Here is a 24754-nt window from a genome sequence, read left to right on the forward strand (position 1 = left end):
TTCTTTAAGTAACATTTAAATTTGAAAAGTGTAGGGTTGATATTTTCTTTAATTCATTCTTCCAGAGTTGCTAGTACACAAATTAATTTTCCAGGGAGAATTCTTGTAACAAACTAAATATATGGAGACAAATAGATATTTTTCCTGTATTTTTTTTTGTTACTTTCTTTTTAAGGCCCCTACCTTTGATACACTACAGTTCATTCGCAACCATCCTACAGCTCTCTGGCTTATTTAAAAAATCATCCTGTGAAAAAAATGTGCTCCTCTTTTTAATCTCTGCCATGAGTTTCTATTTTCCCCCTTCTTTGTACTTCTGAGCAATAGGTGAATGCATTTCTTTCCCTTCCTCTGACCCCACCTCATTAATGCATTTCTTTTCCTTGCTATGTTGCTCTGACCCAGCTTTGTTAATTGATTTTTCTTCCTCTCAATTAATTGGTTTCTCATAAATCCCTCTGTCTATCACCCCGGGTCCTCACAATATATATTTTCACCTTTTTTTGGCAAGTCTGTCTTCTATATTCTCTCCCATCTTTTCTTCTGTTCCTTCAAATAGTAGACTTTTGTGACCACTTTTTTTTGTCTCTCTGTCCCAGCTAAGCACCTCATTCACAGAGAGGGGCTGAGCACTACTGGCCTGGAGGCTGGTTTCCTTGATTTTCCTGGACTGGTCTCTTCTTTACACTTCTCCCAACAGGTGAAACTGATCTTTAGCCTATACTAAGGTGCAAATTGAACCCTGTTGTGTGGCCAGATATTGATGTCTGGACTCTGTCCTCAGGGTTGTTGGGGAGGAAATATGAAGGAAACACTCAACACCACTGCTCCATTGTGCTCTGTTCTGGATAGTATTGCCTGCGTGAATACATATCATCTTTAGTAGTACCATAGAGACTGGAATGGTGTATAGCGGCCACAAGTTTGGTCTGAAATTTACAAGATTTCTCTTGATTTTAAAGTTTAAAAGATTGCTGAGACAACCCCCTGTCTACACCAATCTAGCTCTGTCAGCTAGATCTTACTCATCAGTTCCTGCCTCATCCAACTGCCCAAGACTTTGTTAGCAAGTTCTGGAAGTGGGTGTTTAAAACCTGAGGCAGTCCTGGCCAAAGTAGGAGATACATAGATGATCACCACTCCCAGTTGGAATATGATCGAAAAGTAATGTAATATGTGAATAATTGACTAAAAACTATTCAGCATAAAGTGTGAAATTTCTCATCTCATACTTTATTTTTAAGTTCACTTTAAGCCTGTTTCTTCTCACTTAATAACTGATGACTAGTGAAAACACAAAAGATTGCTTTTAGAACATTTTAAATCTGATTAATGCCTGTACTTTACATGCAGTGCCACCCTTTTGGCTTTTCTGGTCGAACTTCTTAAGAGTTCAGTAGCCATGCAAGAACAAATGCTGGGTGGAAAAGGCTTTTTAGTCATTGGCTACCTCCTTGAAAAGGTAAGTCTTACTAATATTATTCTTAGTATTAATACTATCATTCTGAAAATCTAGCTGACTATTTTCAGTCCTGTATTTTTGTGGTACTAGCCTTTTAGTTCCCTGTGTTAGTAAGTATCTAGGAAGTTCTGTAATTTGACTATTTTATATGCTGTTTACAGGATGCTTTTCTTCTTTTCCGGCCTGGTAGTTCACGTCCTATACTAATGTTTAGAGATCCCTTTTCTCTTTCCTCATATTTATTAGTAACTTCCCTTTAAGCTTAGATGAGTCTTACCCCTCAAACCCTGTGTAAAACTGGAAAGCCAAGTTTAAACATAGTGGGCACTCTTTAAAAGTTCCTCCAGTTGTTTATTTTTCTAATTCCATTTTATTTATACATACAATCCACATTAAAAGGAGTAACTATCTCCTCTTCTCGGCATCCCTGAAAATTCCTTAAATATACAGTTTTGAATAGACAAATGCTGTAATGTCCCTTCAATCATTAATTAACAAAACAACAATAATAAAGAATGGGCTACCATCAAGAGCAGTCTCCTTCCAAAGTCTTCCCATTCCTTCATATCTAGGAAAAACAAATGAGTCTTGCATCATGTCCTGAAGTTCACTAAGCTTGGGTTATTTATGATTGGATGAGGAGTGAATCTGAAACCTGAGGAGTTCTTGTCAAATGAGCTTCACCAGCTTCCTCCTTGACTCAGGAAGGAATGGACATTCTCTACCAGTATGGACCTAGTACTTGTCTACAAGTAGTTGCCAACCAAGAAGAACATATCATCCAAACCCATGCTGTTGGAACAAATGATCCCAACACCTCCAAGCAGAGATGTAACATTTTTTTCCCTCCAGAACGTACCTTGCTCCCATGGTGTCAGATAGTTCAGACCAAATTCTTGCAATTTAGTCCACAGAGTAATTTCCCCCATAATGGAAATATTTGTACCAGCAGTCAAGTGGAGACAGTTTAGAGTAGCCAAGGTGTTCACCACTTGAAACAAAATCGCTGACAGTTAGTAGATGCTGTCATGGAGCAAAATAAATGGAAACATTCTTTCCTTGTACTGCCAAAGCACAAGACTTTAAAAACACCTTAATGAGCCCTAGTCTTGGAACCACTAGCATTGTAGTCACCCTACTGCCTATTCCAGTTACTGTAAACTTAGGTGACCTATGATGAAGGTGTGAAAGAGGAAACTTAGGAAAATTCATTGACAGTTGGGGACAAAATGTGCTATAAAATTCCCTCAAATCATAAATGTGGGTCTCTTAATATAACAGTATTTTCACATTAAGCCTCCTGAAAATTTACTGGTTCCATTGGTTTCTGAGGGTGGACCATCAAAAATGGCTTATCACCTCAGGAGAAGTGAGTTCCAACGTGAAATTCAAAGAAGGCAATGACTGATCTATAAGGGTATAATTTCCACCTTCTTTTCCATTCTGAGCATGAGATCAAGTTTGACAAGCTGCATGAGTTGAGCTGACAAACATCTGCAATAGTGCTATCAGTGCCAGGATGGCCACATACACACTTTATTTTAGATAGGATAACTTTTTTTTTTTAAGACTGACTACAAATCCTCATGTTTCAGGGCATCTGCAAATCACTAAGTGATTAAGTTTATGAAAGCGGCAAAGAGTCCTGTGGCACCTTATAGACTAACAGACATATTGGAGCATAAGCTTTCGTGGGTAAATACCTACTTCGTCGGACTCTTTGCCACTTTTACAGATCCAGACTAACACAGCTACCCCTCTGATACTTAAGTTTATGAACAAACTTCTCTTAAGAGCATTTTATTCATAATTCAGTTGCTTTCCTTGCCAGATGGCTTCTGTACTGTAGAAGGCTGTGCAAGGTTACTAAAACACTGGGAAGCCTCTGGAAGAATGATAAAACTCAATTTGTTTAGTCCCTTTGGAAGTTACTTTTATTTTAAGTATGATGATCTAGGCCTACAAGAGTGCAATAGGTTTCTGAAAGCGTTTAAAGGATATTCCAAAACACACAAGACACAGGGTGAATTGGGTCCCTCTTCTGGAACACTCAGAGAATTAATAAGGTTTGTTGCTCCTTTAAAGAGACAAAAGCACAACAGCTTATTGTCTCAACTGGAGTTAACAATCATTTCAATTAAAAACAAAACAAGTTCATTAACAAAAGTGAGAGGTTTTAAGTGAGTTCAAGTACAAGGGATAAAGACAAAATGGTTACAAGCAAATAAAAGTAAAATGAGCTTTCTAGTGGCTATGCATTGTAGCTCAAAAAGCTACAGCCTTGGTTCAAGGCAGATTTTGCACCAATCTTTTTCTTTCCAGCCATGGCTGACTTTCTCTGTTAGGACCGTCCACAGAAGTATGAGGTGCTGGTTTCCTTTGTCTTCCTAGGTGAAAGATCTTAGCCTAAGCAGATTTCTCACCTATATTCAGTTCCCAGAGAGGTTATTCTCCTTGGCTGAAGGACTTATCTTTCTCAGCGTGCAAGAGCTCTTGCCCCTTGTGTCTGTTCAGCGTTGGATGCCAAGATAGCTGCTTCTTTCTCCTTATATTTTCCCAAACTCACTTTTGTCCTCAGACTCAGTATGACCTCATGCTGTTCTTCCCTTTCTGTGGACTTCCCAACCCCCTGCTGATTTGTATGTAAATAAGGGGCTTCCATTGTTTTGATTCCACAGTACTACCTTCCCTCCTGACTGGGGGAGAACCTGTTTCTCCCTGTGTTTGGTCACAGAGTTTAAACCATAATTTCAAATATCCATATTTTCTCATATAGTGTTAATACATACATGCCACAATAATATTAATTACCAGGGTATCATTAGCTTTCAGAAAAGACCTGACTTGATGGACTTTTATAATACAGTAACATTTTATATGATCAGTTGAGTCAACTACTTATCATTCAGTGTTCAGACCCTGCCTCTATATAGTCCAGTAAACCATTGAAATATATTCTCAGATAAAGTTCCTTTGCCTGTTCTAGAAAGAGAACATGTGGTCTGGTAAAGATTTCATGCTGGTTCCTCCTCTGCTGGTGATAGATGAGTCATTACCTCCTCCCCTTGTTAGATTGATGGCTTTGTTTACCTTTTATGTAAATACATCACCTTTGTCTCTGCCTGACAACCAGGCCAGTCAAACAAACACACACCACATGCCTTTGCTAAGGCAGACTGTGCTTATGCATTGCTTGCCAAACAAATGTTAAGAACATAATTCTAGCACATACCCATAACTCTTTGCACACGTCACATAAGAATGGACATGCTGGCTCAGACCAAAGGTCCATCTAGCCCAGTATCCTGTCTTCCAACAGTGGCCAATGCAGGGGCCCCAAAGGGAATGAACAGAACAGGCAGTGATCAAGTGATCCATCCCCTGTCGCCCATTCCCAGCTTCTGGCAAACAGAGGCTAAGAATGTACATATGTACATCATAAAAGGATATTAATGAATAGTGAGTTATTAGTTTTGCAGTGATATATTACATGGCATCTTTTGGGTACGTATCATTACAACAGTGTGTTAGATGTAGTGAGTATGTCAGGCTTGACCAGAGGTGCTAACACAGAATAGTGAATCACCAATGGGCCTCTGTGTCACACCTACATCTAGCTAACCTCAACCCTCTTTCCTTATCTAATCAAACCCTTAGGAATATTTGGCTTCTTTAATAAATCCATGTGTGGGTATTTTTTGTTTTGAAAACCTTACTGTAAAAGCTCTCGTGAACATTTCAATGGGGAAATAGTGGAGGCAGTTAGTCTCATTTCTATCATTTTCTTAACCTTTGTCTAATATGAATTTAGTAAGTATATTTTCACTTTCTGGTTCATTTATAAAATTATTAAAATACACATTTAATTTCATAATCATTTGGAAATGCTTCATTCTTCCCTTACTTGTAAATCAGAAGGCCTTGCCATGGTTCAGGTCTAAATGTGCCTTATAGGACAGCGAGTCCCTACCCTTCTCCCCCCATTCACTTCTCGGGTGCCAGATCCGACGTAACAAATGATGGTGAACAAGCCTCACCATGAGACTAAGAAGCATGGCCATGGGCATAAGGGCAGGTGCCCATCCAGGAATGCCCACAAATGCTACATCGCCTCCCCGAACTGTCATGTGTGTACCCAGCTGCCCCAGCTCCTAAGCTGCTCTGGATGAAGTGTAAAGAGAAGCACAAACAGGACCCGCTGGTAAAATGCCAGCTCTGATCCCTGCACTGCCGGTGTCATCTACGTCAGCTGGACCCTTGGCATTGTTTTGCGAGGCCCCTTGCAGTCCTAACCACATGGCCCCACTGTTGTCTGCTAAGGAGCTGCTTCTCGCTTACCCAGGCTCCCCCCTGCTTTTAAGACCACCAGACTCCTTTGTCCTACCTTCTCCAGGGGATGAACCCTTACTGCTTGTACCAGAGCCCCCAACGGTACTGATGGCTCCACCATTCTCAGCACCATCCTTCAAGTCTGAAGGTTTCTTGGAACCAGACCCCTCTTCTCTTCATTCCCCCCCCCCGCTCAAAATCCAGACTCAGGACTCACCCCTTGGCTTATGACCCTTCTGCAGAGCAGTGGTATGCAGCCCTCTGGTGCCTGGCGACTCTTACTGTTGGCTCGATTGCCACCCTGCCACTCGTACTAGACCCGCCCCGCTCCGTACATGGCTTCCTACCACTTGCCCCATTGGTGTATGTGGAGGAGGAAGGAGAGGAGGAACTGGTACCGCTGGTTCCCACGATGCCTCTTCCTCCCCTGAAGAGGCGATCATCCCAAATTCCCTCTCCTCACCTGATGACCACTGCCAGTACCAAGAGCTTTTACAGTGTATGGCAATGGACCTTGCACTCCCATTGGAGAAGGTCCAGGACACCCGACACCAATTGCTGGATATCCTGTAACTCCACAGACTGGCAAGAACTGCTCTCCCCATCAACAATGCTACCTTGCATCTGACTCAAATGGTGTGGCACACTCCTGCTTCCTGTGCCTCCACCCCTAAACGGGCTGAGAGATGGTACTTTGTCCTTTCCAAGGGTGTAGAGTTTCTCTTCAGCCACCCTCCCCCAAACTCCCTCATGGTCCATGCCATTGTGGAGTGAGGCTGACAGCACCCTCAAAAATAAACCTCCCTCACTGCCAGACAAAGCAGCTAAAAAGTTGGACCTGCTCGGCCACAAGACCTACTCCTCCGCGTGCCTCCAGTTCAGGATTGCTAATTACCAGGCTGTCCTGGCAAAATATGATTTCAAGAACTATACTAAATTAGCAGAGTTTAAAGATTTCCACCCTCTGGACTGATAGCAGCAATTCCAGGCGCTCCTTGATGCGAACCACCTGGTCGCCGAGGTGGGTCTTCAGGCTGCCATGGACGCGACTGCCATGGCCTCCTGCTCACTTGCTACTGGAGTGGTGTTGCAGAAGGACTCCTGGCTGCAATACTCTGGCTTCCCCAAAGAGGTCCAGATCACGACAGAGGACCTGCCATTTGCCCAAAAGCTCTTCAGCAAAAAAGACTGAAGAATCCTTGCACTCGCTCAAGGACTCCTGCATCACACTCTGGTCCCTGGGAGTTTATACTCCGGCTCTAAGATGTAGACAGCAACTGTACTGTCCTTGCATGCAGGCCCCCTATTCATATGGTCACTGTCAGCAGGAAGCACCATGTCGCCAACAGTGATTCCAGAGACCATGCTACCCAGCCTCCACCACAGTCACCTTCTCAGATCCACCCCCACCCCCAGCAGCTGGCCAAGCACCAGTTTTGATATTTATGTCACAATCTGTGACCCCCTCTCTACTCGTCCCGTGCTGCACCATTCTGCACCTCAGAGAGCTCAACAACTTTGTTCAAAAATCCGTGTTCTGTATGGTGACACGCTAGTCGATTTATCCCATCCCCTTCCCCTACAAAGCCTGGTTTATGGATCTCTACATGAAAGATGCCTATTTCCACATCGATATTCACCCAGCCTATCGAAAGTTTCTGATTCCAAGTTGAGCCCAGCCACTACCAGTTCGGGGTGCTGCCTTTTGGCATAGCAGCGGCTCCATGAATCTTCACCAAAGTGTTCTCTGTCATAGTTGCATGCATGCACCATTTTGGCTAATCCATCTTCCCTTACCTGGATGACTGGCTCCTTGTTGAGTGCTTCCACCAGACCCTCTTCTCCGCCATCCATGCCCTCCATGCTCTCCTTGCGTCTCTTGTCATTTGTATCAACATGGAGAAATCAGTTCTCATATGTACCCAGACCATTGCTTTCATTGGAGCATGACTGTACTCTGTTGCCGCACAAGCCTTCCTGCCGATGGACCACTTTGCCCCCACATGACCCTAATCACAGATCTTCACCACAAGCCCCAGGTCACATTCTGCTACTCTCTCTTATGGCCACATGGCAGCGTGTACCCTTAGTGACACCACACTTACCTTCACATGTGTTGCCTGCAACTCTGGCTCCTCTCCATCTACCAACCAAACACAGAGCAGCTAGACAACAAAGTCCTGATCTCACAGCTGGTATTGACATCCTTCACCTGGTGGACTGACCCTTCAAAGTCCTGATAGGTGTGCACTTCACCCCTCCCACACCACGAGACATAACAGATGCCTCTCTTGCAGGTTGGGGAGCTCACCTGGACTGTCACATGGCACAGGGAGTGTGGATGCCTCAAGAGGCCAAGATGCACATAAATGTCCTATAGTTGAGGGCTGTCCGCCTCGCCTGCCTTGCATTCCTCCCCCTCGTCCAAACAAAGCTCATCCAATTACTCTCCAACAACACTGCAGCAGTGATTTACGTCAGCAAACAGGGAGGTGCCAGGTCTTTGTTCAGAGTCCATTCACCTATGGACCTGGTGCATCAAACACCAGGTCATGCTGTAAGCCACATACCACCCAGGCACCCAAACTCCCTCATGGACACGTTCAGCAGAATGTGCTATATGAGCCACGGATCGGAATTGCACAACACCACATTCCAATTCCTCTTCCATGAGTGGGGCATCTCATGTTGGGACCTTTTTTGCCACTTGTGAGAACCACAAATTTCCACTCTATTGCTCCAGAGGGGTGGTGGGAGATGACTCACAGGGCGACACCCATCTCCTTCCCCTCCTCCTGCAAGTCCTCTGCAAGATTCATCAGGATCAAGCAAGGGTGATACTCGTAGCCCCATTTTGGCCATGCCAGTGCTGGTTCATGGACCTCCTGAACCTGTCTGCCCGCATACTGCTCTGCCTCCCCACACAGCTGGATCTCCTCATTTCAAGACCAGGGCCAGCTCCGGCATCCCAGTCCCAGCCCTCTTCACCTCACAGCTTTGTTTTTTGAATGGAGCTCAAGCTCTGGCAAGATCTGCCCCATCCCAGTGCATTGTATCCTTACCCAAAGCAGAAGAACATCCACCATAGCCTGCTAGCAAGTGAAATCAAAGTGCTTCACCTTCCGGGCACACCACCAGCAATACCCACTCACGACAATATCCGTACCTATTGTCTTGGACTGCCTTTTCTTGAACTCAATATTTTGGGTCTAGCCCTCAGCTCCAGATGAATCCACCTGGTGGCATTCAGTGCATTCCTTCACCCAATGGATGGCATTTCTGTGTTTACACGCCTTACCACAGTCTGTACCCTAAAGGGCCTGCTACACACCTTCCCATCAGTACAAAAACTCACACTCTTGTGGGACCTTAATTTTGTTCTCACCGCTCTCAGAAAACCACCCTTTGAACTCCTGGTAATGTCCTTCCTTTTACATTTCTTCATGAAAGTAATTTTCTTAGTGACCATTATCTTGGCTAGATAGGTTAGTGAACTAGTGGCCATGATGGCTGAGCCCCCATATACCATATTCCACAAAGACGAAAGTGTCCTTGCATCTACACCCTAAATTACTTTCGAAGGTGGTGCCCGAGTTCCACCTCAATCAGTGTACACACCTCCCAGTTTTCTACCCCAAACCCTACGCCTCAACTGCGGACAGACTCCTCCACTCCCTTGATGTCTTCAACAAACCGTTGACTTCCGATCGTCGTCATAACTCTTTGTTAGCAATTGCCAAATGATGCAAGGACCATACCCTCTCCTTGCAATTCATTTCAAAATGGGTCTCTAGGTGCGTCCAGGAATGCTACATGTTCAGCAACATGAGGCGACCTTATGTCATCACGGCGCACTCTACCCAGGCTCAAGCAGCCATGTCACCCGTGCCCATTTTCACCTCACATTACACCATCGCCCATGCAGCAGCAGCAGTGGACGCAGCAATAGGGCAAGCTGTATTGCACTCAGCACTTTCACCCACATCCTCGCACTCACCCTCCACACTGATCACTGCTCGCCACTCACCCACATTTGGAATCCATATAGGGACCATCATTTGAAGGAGAAGAGGAGGTTACTTACCTGTAACTGGAGGTTCTTCGAGATGTGTGGTCCCTATTTGGATTCCAATATCTGCCCTCCTTCTCCTCTGCTTCAGACCGGAATGCTCAGCAGTAAGAGGGGCAATGGAGGGGCATCAACCCATATGGCCTATTATAACCTTGGATGGAAGCATGAGGTGATGCATGACGCATGCAGGTTTATGGACCCTGCTATGAAACCTTCCGGCACATGGCGCACATGTGCACCCACATTTAGGATTCAAATAGGGATCACACATCTTGAAGAACTTCCAGTTACAGGTAGGTAACCTCCTTTTTTACTTCCCTGGTAAATGTTCCTGTCAAACTTGCAGCTATAGGAGAAGAACTATTATTATTGATTTCTCATCTAGCCTCACTATTCTTATTGTAGATTTCTCTCCACTTACATGCATATGACTGCATAGAATAGAGAGGTGAATGGAGAGAGATTCTTTTCTGACTTGCGCATCAAATGAACTCTTATCTATGTGTCAGTTGCAAAATGTTTTTACTGGTGGTGATGCGTTATTCCCACTCTCCCTACCCCCTGATTTGTGATCAAGATGTTGACCCTTGCCTCCAGTTGGCCCATGCATGATGCTAGCCCCCATAGCCCACTTGTTAAATTTTCAAACACCTTTATGCTTCCTCCCATTCTGCCCCTCATACTTCCGAGGAGCTCCCCAAAAACCTGCACAAAGCTACCTGATTATCTACATTAAAAACTCTAATTTGCCATAATGCCTACAAAATAATAGACAACCGTTAGGCTGCTGGTGTGCTGTGGCCACTGCCTATCATCAATATTGTCTGATTGTTTCCTTTATACTCCCTTGTCTGTCCCTGTGTCTCTCTGTCTGTTATCTTCTGTCTTATACTTAGATTGTAAGCTATTTTGGGCAGGGGCCATCTTTTTGTTTTGTGTTCATACAGTGTCTAGCACAATGGAGTCATGGTCCATGACTAGGCCTCCTAAGGTGTGTTTACACAACATTTTGAAGCAAGCCTCCAATACTGAGTTGATATCCTGGGGCTAGTGGGCTTGTGCCAGCACTCTTAAACATAGTTAGAGCTTTGAAATTGCAGCTCAGGCTCTGAAGCCCACCCCACTCTCAAGTCTTTAGAGGCGAGCTCCGGAGCCTTACTCCATAATGCTGTGTAGACATACCTCTAGGTGCTACAATAATACAAATGAAGAAGAAAGAACCTATCTTAAGTCTCAGATCTCAGGCTGAGTTGCAGCATTAACAATTGAAAAAAATATTTTACTTATTAACTGAGAAAATCTGGTATATTCCTTAATAGTACATAGAGCATTAAAAATAACTGATACCCTTACGATGGCATTGTGTTGCTGCTCAACACTATTGGTTTCTCTTGTTTACTAAAACAAACAAAAACATGTAAAATGGATCTACATGTCATAACACTTCAAGTGAGAAAATTGCACTTCATCCATGATTTTACACTGTATGCTATGAAACTGAAGGCTTCTTTAAATAAAAAGATAGTAAGAAAAAAGTCAAAACTCAAACTAGTCTATAGGTTTAAAAACAAAAACCTGCTTTCTCAGTTTTTTATTTGTGTATTGAGACACCCACTGACTTGAAAAAAAAATGTTCCACCATAAAATATTTAAATAGTTCACAGCACTGAAGAAATGCTGAAGACTTCAAAGGAATTAACAAGGCACAACACTGCAAAGAGTGGAAGACTGACTATGATATGGAGGAAAATAAAATGGAGAAAACAGGAAAAAAAATAATCTTAGCTGCAGATATTTGAGCATAGTTTCAAAGCAAATATTGAAGTTAATAAGATTCAAACACCTTATCAGTAAGCAAAAAGGAGCATTTAAATATTGACCATTACTGAGATGAATTATTCGTGAACACAGTATTCATCTTTTGAACTTGGAGACTGTATGGACCAAAAAGTAGTTTTCTTCTCTGTGAGAGAGACCAATAATATGAGTTATGAGAATGTATATGTATTTGTCTGATTTTATTCTTGTCTTTAAGAATAAGAATGTAGCATTTTTACTCATGTTTAGTAAATACTGCCTCAGTTAAAATCTTATTCAATCTTCCAGCCGTACTCTAAAAGAAGAAAGTGTATTAAGACCGAGTTTACATGTTTTCCGATTTTTTTCTTTGTTCAGTCATCTAGAGTTCATATAACCAGGGCAGTTCTGGAGCAATTTCTGTCTTTTGCAAAATATCTGGATGGATTGTCACATGGAGCACCTTTACTGAAGCAATTGTGTGATCACATCCTTTTTAATCCTGCTATTTGGATACATACCCCTGCAAAGGTATGTATACAGTGTAAATGTGTTGTTGCTTCTTGTACTGTAAAGTGACATACACGTTTTCGTTTACCTATGGTAATTAATGCAGTTTACTTTTTTTAATGCAGTATTAAATATTTGTAATTGTAAACCAGAGGCAAAAAATCCTGTAATTTGCAGTTTTATATCTAACATGTATACTGAGTTTTTAATTGTTCATCTTTTCTGTGTTAAGAAATATGATTATTCATCCCCAATAGTAATCAACCTGCAGGTTTTTTCATGCATTATGCTTTAAGACGGTAGGAATGAAAACAAAGTGCAATACAGCTTTAAAATCAGAAAAATCATACTTTTAAGTAGCCAAAATGTGAGCCATGTGGGGGAGGGAAACACTCATTAGATAATAATTTTTTATTCACTTACTGTTAACGTCTCTATTTAATGTGAAAATAAAATTTAACTTTATATTTGTGGGCTCTAATTTTATTCTTCAGGTGCAGCTTTCACTGTATACCTATTTGTCTGCTGAATTTATTGGCACTGCTACTATCTACACCACCATACGCAGAGTAGGAACAGTACTACAGCTAATGCACACACTGAAATACTACTACTGGGTAGTTAATCCTGCTGATAGCAGTGGCATTACTCCTAAAGGGCTAGGTAAGTACAATACAGTACAATTCAATTTTATAACAAACTGATTATTCAACTTTCTCATAATGAACTACAGTAACGGCAATGGAAACGTGAACGCTTGTGTAGCCGGTAGAGAAGGAGTTAGATGAAAGTTGTTAATAGGTGCCGATGTGTGAAACTGGTTTACAGCTTAAATACTATATAAATACTTACTTTTATGAAATATTAAAGGATGTTTTATTGAAGGATATTATTATTTATGCATCTCTTTTTGGGTACTTTTGAAAATAATCAATTTTAGGTGTCTTCATAGATATCTGTGCTACATTAAAAAAGAATTCAGAAATTTTTGATTTTCTGATTTTTATTAACCTGTCATCCTTCACATGCTATAATTCTGTAGTTCTATATTTCTGTAATACCTGTCTTCTGATTTGCTGCAGTTTGTAATAATTTTACAGTACTCTCAGAAAAAGCATTTTACATTGTGCCTGTCTTATAGGCAAAAGAAAACTTCACTGCACAAAATTTGCCTTTTGCGTAGTGATGGACTACTGTCATAGGTGACCCTTAAAACTGTGCGGACAGCTCTGAGTTTTGTCTCTGAGACCTCTAATACTGTATTTTAAACTCAGTAATATTTTCCCTCTACTCTTATCAAAATAAAGAGATTAATTTAACAGCATTTAGTTACATTCAGGTATTTAGCTCAGTAAGTAATTAAATGCAGAAACCACAATAATATATAAGAGGCTAAACTACATCTATAGTATATGTGCATAAACAGAACATCAGATCCTGGTTTTACATACTGCAGTACTCCTGTTGCATTTAATGGACTACTCTCGTGTAAAGCAAATTTTTGGCTCAAAGTCTCTGAGAGCCACTGGAAGCTTACTAATATTCTCTCATCTTTCCTATCCTGCTGACAAACTGAAAACTTAAGGGAAATTTATTATTTATTTTCTGTGCTATAATAGTATCACAGTTTGAGAATACACAAATTAAGGAAGAATGTGAATAGTTTGGAATAACCATAAATTGTCAGGGAGCTGTTGGCTTAATAAGTTTTTTCTATTTCTTATGTTTATGAATAATCATACAAATGCAGTGATAGAGCATCTCAGAGAGAGATATCCCCACTTGAGAAGTGAGGAGGCAGAGGATATCAAAAGGAGTCACTACCAGAGCTGGGATTACACCTCAGGATTTCCTTGTTCCCAGCCTTATGCTCATTCCGCTACATGATGCTTAACTTTCTTTCTATGATAAAATTATAAAAAACCGCAAATGACTTTTGTGTGCTTACATTTTCCATTAAAGTGAATGAGCAGTCTATATTATATTAAATTATGAAAACTACCTCTGGTAACTGGTGATTAAGTACAGAAATAGCTTTTCTATAGATACCCACCTCAGTGGATTCCCACTGTTGTCTTGCTTCCAGCATAAGAGCAAGTGGTAACTTCAGTAACTTTACAGTTTGGAAACTTTGATGCACCCATAGAGGTGCCTCTTGCGTGTCTCAGTCAGGTTTCTTAGGATGTAGAACCTTGGTAGTACCAGAGGGGCAGAGGCTGCAGAGTATGCTAGGTTCAGGAATTATTGCCATAGATCATCTTACTCTGTTCTGAGCCTGGTGAGATGACTGTGTGGTAAAACCAACCAACCAATCAAACCTCAAACTGATCTTTGTCTACACTACAGATTCCAATGTTGCTTTTAGTGGAACACCATTCATTGGGGGTGCTAGATTCAAAAAATCATAGTGTCTATAAGGCCTAAACTACGGTCTGAAAATGTGTCAAATTAATTCAGGGCTTTAAATTTGATATCAAGGGGTTTTTTCCCCTTCAGAAAATCCACCTCATACTCACCTGACAACTTGTTGTTGACCTATTCTTCATAATGTACCTAACTTTTTTTCAATCTGCTTCAAATTGCAGATGCTGTCAGGGGGTTTTCAGAATATGCCAGTCAAGCTCAGATAATACGCAGTTGCTTTCAGTCTGTAGATTTCTTAGCAATGTAGAGTTCAAAGCTACAGGATACTTTACAAACACTGAAGTACTGTTGAGTGCTACAGTATGTGCTATCAGGCATTATATTTCCATTGGCATCAAGGAGCTAATAAACCTCAGCCTTTCCAAAGCAAGTAATGAGAGATAATTGGATGCAAATTAGTTGAAGCCTTTAAAGCCTGTCTGCTAATGAATATGTTGAAAGTTTTATAAGAAACCTTAGAAGTGTAAGTATACCTAATTTTCAGTTTAAATTAAAAAAAGATAGTGTCATGCTTCAAATAGCTTATGAAACACTGAAAAGGAATGCAAGAATTTCTAAATTTTCGATTTTATTTACAGTTTTAAAAACTGCTTAACTGATCACAATTTGAAAAAAATATAGAAATACTTATATGGATCTCATAAGTTTTTTGTATTTGAATTGCTTCAGTCCATATTGGCTATTCCATTCATCCAGTCCTTTCAAGGCATTGTGTTAAAGTTAACAAATGCTTTAATAATTATTTTAATTATTTTTTTTAAAAATCATTCCTTTTGGTCTGTAGTGTTGGATTTATGTCTCAGAGGAATACTTACAGTAAAGGCAGAAGATAATTCCTATAACAACAGTTCTTGAATTGTAGAATTCTATTTGTTTCTCTCATACTTCTCTGACTCACCAAATTTTAATCAAAGTGTATTTTAGTGTATCGTGTAAAGCAAATATGTACTCACTGGCTATTATACAGTTATTTAAAAATTTAAAATGAGAGAACGTAGCTCACCTTCTTTAAAAAATATTCCATATTCTTCCTGTGTTAAAAGCTCAGCATTCAGTATTACCCCTTTGTGATTAACAGCTAAGTACAGTACATTAAGTTTGTATAGTTACATTAACTTTTTCATGAATAACATAGGCATACTTTTTTCACTTAGTCTATTTATACAGAACACCAGTACCTGACAACCTCAGCACTGATGACTGCAGCACTGACCATTTTGGCACAGACCCCAAGACACCCTCTTACTCCTGGGGGAATTCTGTGTTACTGCGCAATGCAGAGTTTGGCAGAAATTAATGTTGTGTACGCAGAATTTCCTTTTCCCCACAGAAATGGGCTGCAGTGCTGATTGCTGCCACCAGGGGCTGCTGGATCTGGCAGAGCCCAGCTCACACACAGAAGACACTGCTGGGGGAGGGGGAGGAGGAGCTAGAGGGTTCCTGGCAGCTGCAATTCCCCGCACGCTCTGAGGGAAGGAGATGACAGCGTGCAGGAAACTCTACACAACCGTGGAAACAAGCATCAGGCCGTTTCTCCCTGTGGATCCCTGGGCTCTGAGGGGTACCAGGGTGGTGTCTGGACTAGGGATAGACCTGTGGCTGGGGGGAGGAGGCGCAGGTATCTGGGCTAGGGGTGCCCCCCACAGCTGGGCTCTGGGAAGGAGGGGGTGCGCGTATCTGAGCTGTTGAGGCAGGCTCTGCAGCTGGGCTGTTTTGGACATGAACTTTGTGCAGACTCCAGGTTACTCCTCCTTTCCCTCCGGAGACAGAAATTGTATCTAAAGGGTATTCTGGAAGCAACCTGTGCCAGGCTCTGATGCATGACATGCAGTAAATGGGCCATCCAAAATCTGGCCAATACCAAGATTATATAGTACCATGGCTGTACTGGCTTTATTGGGATCAACCTTCCTGAAGGTCCCAGAGTGGAGCCCCACTGCATGTCTTGGAAAAAAAAGTAGGAATTCCTGTTCAGTGCCTGCATTGATAAGCAGGGCACCTTCTCTGGAATTAGAGAATTCTCCCTTTGAGGGAGCAGAGGTGGCTTGGGAGACCCTCCAAGTGCCTTCCCAACCTAAGGAATCCTCCTCTTTTTGAGGTTCTGCAGGGATGGGACTGGAACCCAGGTCTGCAAGGTGTGGGATGGCTGACACCTCTATTCACTAGCTGGCAGCCATAGTAGAGGCCGCATGTACTACCACATAGACCCTGTGTAATTAAATCCCATAAATACTGCTTCCGAAGGCTGAACTGACAGCCTCCCTTGTGTCTGCTGATTGATTCAGGCACCCTATTTAAGCCTGAGAAGAGTACTAGGAAGTGTCAGTGCAACAAGGTGGACTCTCTGCCAGCTGTAGTGATGAACCTGCCTCTCAGTTTGCTCTTAAGCTCCTGATTCTGACCCGTGGCTCTGACTCCTAGTTCCAGCTCTTAGTTCCTGACCTCCAGCTGTGTCCTGCAGCACTGTTCCTGACCTCTGACCACCACTGCTCCTATCTGTAGGTCTGAATTCCCAAGCTGCAGTCATGACATTCTTCCCCAGACGAGGTGGTCACTGTGGCCCTAATGCCAGCTGTTGATGATTTTTGGACCTCCCAAGAACTGCTCTGGGGGATAGCTGAAACCTTGGAAATTTAGATGGTAATCCAGGAGAACACACACAAGCCATTCAATAACTTCAGCTCCTCTATGTCCACAAGCATTGCCTTTCCAATTAATGAGGGGTCTGTGGCACACCCTGCCATTACTTCCATCAACTTCAAACTGAGTGGAAAAGAGATACCAAGTTCCATCAAAGGGTTTGACATTTCTATGCACATCCAATGCTGGGATCACTTGACTTTTCTGCTGTCCAAGAAAAGACCAAATCCACCGAGGGAACAGCAAAGTATGAGGACCCCAAGAAAATGGACCTGTTCATTCAAAGACTTACTTGTTAGCCTCCTTTCAATTCCATATTATAAAGTACAAGGACCTGTTCATGAAGTAAAAGTTTTAATGTGGGAAATAGTGACCCCCGTCCTTTCTACGTTCCATCAGCAGTACATGGAGGAACCAAGAGACGCTTTTAAGGAGGGGCACATGGTAGCCAAAACAGTGCTACAAGTAGCAGTGGATGATTCCAATATGGTTGTTTGATCCAGGGTCATATCCTTCCTGCAATGGTCTGAAATAAATCCAGGAAACAACATAAAATCTGTCCTTCAAAGGCATGGATCGATTCAGCTCCTTAATAGAAGAAGCACTCCATTCTCTCAAGGGTTGAAGTGTAAGGCTGAGATCTCTGGATATTTAAACTTCAGCACTTTAGCATAAACCCTTCTGGTACCAGCCTCCTCGAACAACATCTTATTCCCACAATTGCTAATTGGAATACCTGCCCAGAAAGTGATCCCTTTACTTGAAGAGTAACCCATCCTTCTCCCCCATCATGCACCTAGCCCCATCCCAGAGGCAACAGGTTTGACTAGATGGTAGAGGGCTATACCAGCACCTTCCCACAGCCTTGTCCCCTTCCACTGGGCATGGTCAGAGATTATAGCTGATAAAGGGATGCTGGATATCTTCAACCATGGCTACGATATCCAATTCCTTTCCCATTCCCTATACCTCTTTAGAGACCATTCTCATGAGAGCCTGTTGTAAAAAGAAATGACCTTGTTGCTTTGTGTAGTAGCTGTGGAAGAGGCTTCTATTTTCAGTATTTTTCCTTATTCCAAAGAGAAAAGGGCATGCTAATCCTAACCTAGATTTGAGGATACTGAACAAAATATATGCTGCCTCAGATTCAGGATGGTAATAATGCTTGCCTCCATTATCCCATCACTTCAGATTCGGGATTGGTTTGTAGGTCTTGATGTATTTGACTCCACAGAAAGTACCTGAGGGTCCTACAATAATTAAATCATCACTATTACGAGCACCTTTTGAACTCTCCATGGCACTGAGATTCTTTACGGGATGCCTCACTGTAGTGGTGATGCACCTAAAAAAAGAGGTTGTCCATATCTAGATGACTGGCTGATCAAGGGAGATCACATCAGGAAACTCCAAGTCTTAGTTGCGCCCTTTCTCTGTTCACCCAGCCTAGCCTCCTGGTAAGTACATCAGAAGCAGGAAGCCTGTCAAACAATCAGTGGGGCCACTGGGAAATTGTGGGTACAAGGAAGACAAGACCATTGCAGAGAAGCTAAATGAATTCTTTGCATCAGTCTCCAAGATGGGATATTCCCACACCGAGCCATTCTTTTTGGGTGACAAACCTGAGGAACTATCCAAACTTGAGGAGTCCATACAGGAGGTATTGGAAATAAATTAAATAAATTAAACAGTAATAAGTCACCAGGACCACATGGTATTGACCGAAGATTTCTGAAGGAACTCAGATATGAAATTGCAGAACTACTACTCTGTGGTATGTTTCAGAGTAGCAGCCGTGTTAATCTGTATCCGCAAAAAGAAAAAGAGGACTTGTGGCACTCAGAGACTAACAAATTTATTTGAGCAAAAGCTTTCGTGAGCTACAGCTCACTTCATTGGATGCGTTCAGTGGAAAATACAGTGGGGAGATTTATATACACAGAGAACATGAAACAGTGGGTGTTACCATACACACTGTAACGAGAGTGATCAGGTAAGGTGAGCTATTACCAGCAGGAGAGCTGGGGAGAAAAAAACTTTTATAGTGATAATCAAGGTGGGCTATTTCCAGCAGTTGACAAGAAAGTCTGAGGAACGGGGGCGGGGGGAATTAACATGGGGAAATAGTTTTACTTTGTGTAATGACCCATCCACTCCGTCTTTATTCAAGCCTAAGTTAATCGTATCCAGTTTGCAAATTCCAATTCAGCAGTCTCTCGTTGGAGTCTGTTTTTGAAGTTTTTTTTTGTTGAAGTATTGCCACTTCTAGGTCTGTAATCTAGTGACCAAAGAGATTGAAGTGTTCTCCGACTGGTTTTTGAATGTTCTAATCCTTGACTTCTGATTTGTGTCCATTTATTCCTTTACGTAGAGACTGTCCAGTTTGGCCAATGTACATGGCAGAGAGGCATTGCTGGCACATGGTGGCATATATCACATTGATAGATGTGCAGGTGAACGAGCCTCTGATAGTGTGGCTGATTAGGCCCTGTGATGGTGTCTCCTGAATAGATATGTGGACACAGCTGGCAACGGGCTTTGTTGCAAGGATAGTTTCCTGGGTTAGTGGTTCTGTTGTGTGGTGTGTGGTTGCTGGTGAGTATCTGCTTCAGGTTGGGGGGCTGTCTGTAAGCAAGGATTGGCCTGTCTCCCAAGATCTGTGAGAGTGATGGGTCATCCTTCAGGATAGGTTGTAGATCGTTGATGATGCATTGGAGAGGTTTTATTTGGGGGCTGAAGGTGATAGCTAGTGGCGTTCTGTTATTTTCTTTGTTGGGCCTGTGCTGTAGTAGGTAACTTCTGGCTCTGTCAATCTCTCTTCACTTCAGCAGGTGGGTATTGTAGTTGTAAGAATGCTTGATAGAGATCTTCTAGGTGTTTGTCTCTGTCTGAGGGGTTGGAGCAAATGCGGTTGTATCGTAGAGCTTGGCTATAGACAATGAATCGTGTGGTGTGGTCTGGATGAAAGCTGGAGGCATTTAGGTAGGCATAGCGGTCAGTAGGTTTCCGGTATAGGGTGGTGTTTATGTGACCATTGCTTATTAGCACCGTAGTGTCCAGGAAGTGGATCTCTTGTGCGGACTGGTCCAGGCTGAGGTTGATGGTGGGATGGAAATTGTTGAAATCATAGTGGAATTCCTCAAGGGCTTCTTGAAACTACAGCATTTGCTCAAGGAAGTCCCTGAAAAAGCACAAGGTCTATAAAATCATGAATGCTGTGGAGAAAGTGAATAAGGAAGTGTTGTTTTCTCCTTCATATAACACAAGGACTGTGGGTCACCACATGAAATTAATAGGCAGCAGGGTTAAAACAAAGAAAAGGAATTACTTCTTTACACAATGCACAATCAGCCTGTAGAACTCATTGCCAGGTGATGTTGTGAAGGCCAAAAGTATAACTAGGTTCAAAACAGGATAAAGTAAGTTCATGGAGAATAGGTCCACGAATAGCTGTTAGTCAAAATGATCAAGAATGTTTCCTCATGCTCTGGGAGTCCCCAAGCCAAATGACTGGGTATTGATCACTCGATAATTGTCTGTCTTGTTTATTCCCTGTGAAGGATCTGGCATTGGCCATTGTCAAAAGATAGGATACTGGTCTAGATGGGTCATTGGTCTGACCCAATATGGTCATTCTCATGTCCTTATGATATGTTTATATGAAAAACAAAAAAATAGTCACTTACCCTATCACAGTTCCTAGGGGCCAGGATAGATTCCACAACAGCAAGGGTGTCTTACCACTGACAGATAGCTTGCACTTTAGTCATAACTGTACACTATGGTGTATCCAGAGACAACAGTACATACTTGCCTCATGTTGTTCGGGCATATGTCCAATGTACATATGTGATGCTGCTTGCCAGAGTTTGCCCAAGCTCCCTACAACTCTGGGTCAGGTAAGTATATTCCCCCACAGAGCATCAATTGAGCACAATTTTAATTTGGTGTTTTGCCCTCACAGTACTGACCTGGTGGCTGCATCCAGACAATGCTCAAAAGGAGTGTCATTTATGACCCCATTGCCATCCAGTGCATAAGTCACAGATGAGTCTTGGGACCCCATATGGACCACCCTGCAGATACAGGAACATGAATCCCAGAGGACATGAAACCGCACATATGTCTTGGAGCTCAGTGTCTTCAGGCTCACATACAAGGCATTTTTTCTGATCTTATAACATTCTGTAGAGTAGATGCAGACAAACAGTACCTCAGCAATATGCCATATAAGCAAGGGAATACCATCTTTTTCTCCCTCTGCAAGGAGGCAATCAAACTATGGAGCTGTTGCTAACTGCATGGCATAATCCAGATAGCTCTCCACCTTCTGGGAGCCAAGAACATCTTGATAGATTTTCTAAGCAGACAATCTGTCATGAACCAGCGTGGTTACTGCTGAAATCCATCACCAAGTCACTATTCCATCAATAGAAATGATAGACCTGTTTGCCAGCAAGCACTGTGCTGAGTGCCCAAGCTTCTATCCCAGAGGAGACGGGAGCCACAGGATCCGTGCTAGACATTTTCCTTTTGTAGGGGAATCAGGGCCGCCTTTACGCCTCCCCCTGGATTCTGCTAATCCCCAGGATCATTGCCAAGGTCAGATGAGACCATGACAAATTTATTTTCACAGCTCCCTGCTAGCGAAGCAGCCTGTTGTCCACATGACCCCTGGTCTGGCTCCCTGGCCACCCAGACCTCGTGTCACAAAATCAAGATAAAGCATTCCATCCAGACCCAAAGTTGCTGAAACTGATGGCCAGGATGCTGACTGTCTGAGTGCCATGGAAAGGGATGGCCACTCACACACTGAGGAAATCTTAGCACAGAGCAAGAAGCTTCCCACGAGGAAAACTCCGCCAAATGGAAAAGGTTCTTGATATGGGTGGCCCAATACAGCCTAGAGCTGGTGCTATGCACTGTGTTGAGGTAACTTCTGAACTTTGGAGACTTCGGTGCAATTATCTGAATCCTGGTTTGATCTCTCCCTGGGTGCAAAAAAGCATTGCCAAAATAGGTTAAGAAAAGCTGGGGTGGGAGAACTACACCTCAGGAACCCATCACTGACCGTACCTTGTACTCCCATGAAGCACACCAAATGTGTCAAGGCAATTCAAGTAACATTACAGATCTTAGAGCACTTAGAATAGTCAAACTTTAAACAGAAATCTGGTCTTAACCTTAAACTACAGCAGAGCTGCCATTCTGCTATAATCATACTCTGTTCTGATGAATCTCGTGTGATAAAATGTCAAGACAGGAGATTTTCACAAGGTTGCATATTTATAGCCATAGTATATAAAGATATTTAGCAGTAGGCAATTGAGAGTAAGGTTCCTAACAGTTGTATTCCTTCCCTCTTAAATTATTTTTCTGTGGAAATTGTAGAAAAGAAGATAGTTAATTCCTTTCTATTTCTTTATGATGGATGGTGCACTTTAATGATGGTATTACAAATTGAGTATTCCTCAAGTTGCCCAGGAAACCTTGGTGGTATGTTGCTACTATTTACATTTTTATTTGAAGTTGCACCATTTCAAAATGTGTTTATATGAATATTTAAAACAAAATCAAGGTAAGGACTTATTAACAGTGAATTCCTGAACGTTGCAGTTTAAATTAAAAATCTTAACATGACCTGGAAAGAAAAAATGGTAATGGTGATGTAAGCCTATTAGTGCTCCAGTTATCCATACTCCGTTTTTCCTGAAAAGCGCTAAGTGATACCTGAATTTTTAATGTCATAAACCTGCGAAGAAAAGCTTAAAAACTTATTTTCCTCTATGGGTCACTCTTAATAAGTAATGGCGACAACAGCAATACATTGATTTGGTGGTACATCCCTACCCATCCTGGCTACTAGCCATTGATGGACCTATCCTCCATTAAGTTATCTAGTGCTTTTTTTGAACCCTGTTATAGTCTTGGCCTTCACAACATCCCCTTGCAATGAGTTTCACAGGTTGACTATGTGTTGTGTGAGGAAGTACTTCCTGTTGTTTGTTTTATACCTGCTGCCTATGAATTTCATTGGGTGATCCCTCATTCTTGTGTTCTGTGAAGGAATAAGTGACATCTCCTTATTCACTTTGTCTACACCAGTCAAGATTGTATAGACCTCTATCATATCCCCCCTTATTCTTCTTTTTCAAGCTGAAAAGTCCGTCTCTTTAATCCCTCCTCATATGGAAGCTATTACATACCCCTAATCATTTTAGTTACCCTTCTCTGTATCTGTACCAATTCCAATATACTTGAGATGTGGCATCCGTATCTGCACACATTAATCAAGATGTGGGTGTACTATGGCTTTATATAGAGGTATTGTGATATTTGCTATCATTTTATCTATCCCTTTCCTAATGGTTCCTAACATTCTGTTAGCTTTTTGACTGCTGGTGCATATTGAGCGGATGTTTTCAGAGAACTATCCACAATGACCCAACAATCTCTTTCTTGGGTGGTAACAGCTAATTTAGACCCCATCATTTTATATATGTAGCTGGGATAATATTTTCCCATGTGCATTACTTTGCATTTATCAAGATTGAATTTCATCCCAAGGAGTTTGTAACTCTTTGCAGTCTGCTTTGGACTTAACTATCTTGAGTAGTTTTGTATTTTCTGCAAATTTTACAATCTCACCTTACCCCTTTTTCCAGACAATTTATGAATATGTTAAACAGTGCTGGTCCCAATGTAGACCTCTGGGGGACACCATTATTTACCTCTCTCCATTCTGAAAACTGACCATTTATTCCTACCCTTTCTTTCCTAACTTTTAACCAGTCACTGATCCATGAGAGAACCTTCCCTCTTTTCCCATGACAGCTTACTTTGCTTAAGTGCCTTGGTGAGGGACTTTGTCAAAGGCTTGCTGAAAATCTATGTACACTATATCCACTGGATCCCCCTTGTCCACATGGTTGTTGACCCTCTCATAGAAGTCTAGTAGATTGGTGAGGCATGATTTCCTTTTACAAAAGCCATGTAGACTCCTCCCCAACAAATTGTGTTAATCTCGGTGTCTGATAATTCTGTTCTTTACTATAGTTTCAACCAGTTTTCCCAGTACTGAAGTTAGGCTTACTGGGCTGTAATTTCCAGGATTGCCTCTGGAGCCTTTTTTTAAAAATTGGCATCACATTAGCTTTCCTGCAGTCATCTGGTACAGAAGCTGATTTAAATGATAGGTTACATACTACAGTTACTAGTTCTACAACTTCACATTTAAGTTCCTTCAAAACTCTTGGTGAGTAACACCTGGTCCTAGTGACTTATTACTGTTTAATTTATCAGTTTGTTCCAAAGCCTCCTCTAATGACACCTCAATCTGGGACGGTTCCTCAGATTTGTCACCTAAAAAGAATGGCTCAGCTTTGGGACTAGTTACTTCTGTTACAATCACTTCTGTATGCCTCTCTGGGGAGAGTTTTAAGGAGAGACTATCCTTCTGAGTGTGAACCCCACCTTTTGGGGGTCACTTTTCTCTTGGAAAATTAAGAACAAGGTCTTAT

The 24754-nt window shown here is 42.1% G+C and overlaps 1 protein-coding gene across 6 annotated transcripts in view; it reads left to right on the forward strand.

Moving 5' to 3' along the window:
- The window catches only part of NBEA (neurobeachin), an 848497-nt gene that overhangs the window by 265400 nt on the left and 558343 nt on the right, over positions 1–24754 (forward strand). For all 6 annotated transcript variants that reach the window (XM_073341812.2, XM_073341823.2, XM_073341834.2 and 3 more), the window contains exons 11-13: positions 1354–1462; positions 12039–12191; positions 12665–12833. In XM_073341812.2, coding sequence (XP_073197913.1) covers positions 1354–1462; positions 12039–12191; positions 12665–12833 — 431 coding nt within the window. The remainder of the gene's footprint in view (positions 1–1353; positions 1463–12038; positions 12192–12664; positions 12834–24754) is intronic.

The sequence above is a fragment of the Lepidochelys kempii genome, chromosome 1, assembly GCF_965140285.1.
Source record: "Lepidochelys kempii isolate rLepKem1 chromosome 1, rLepKem1.hap1, whole genome shotgun sequence".
In the NCBI taxonomy this organism is placed as follows: Eukaryota; Metazoa; Chordata; order Testudines; family Cheloniidae; genus Lepidochelys; species Lepidochelys kempii.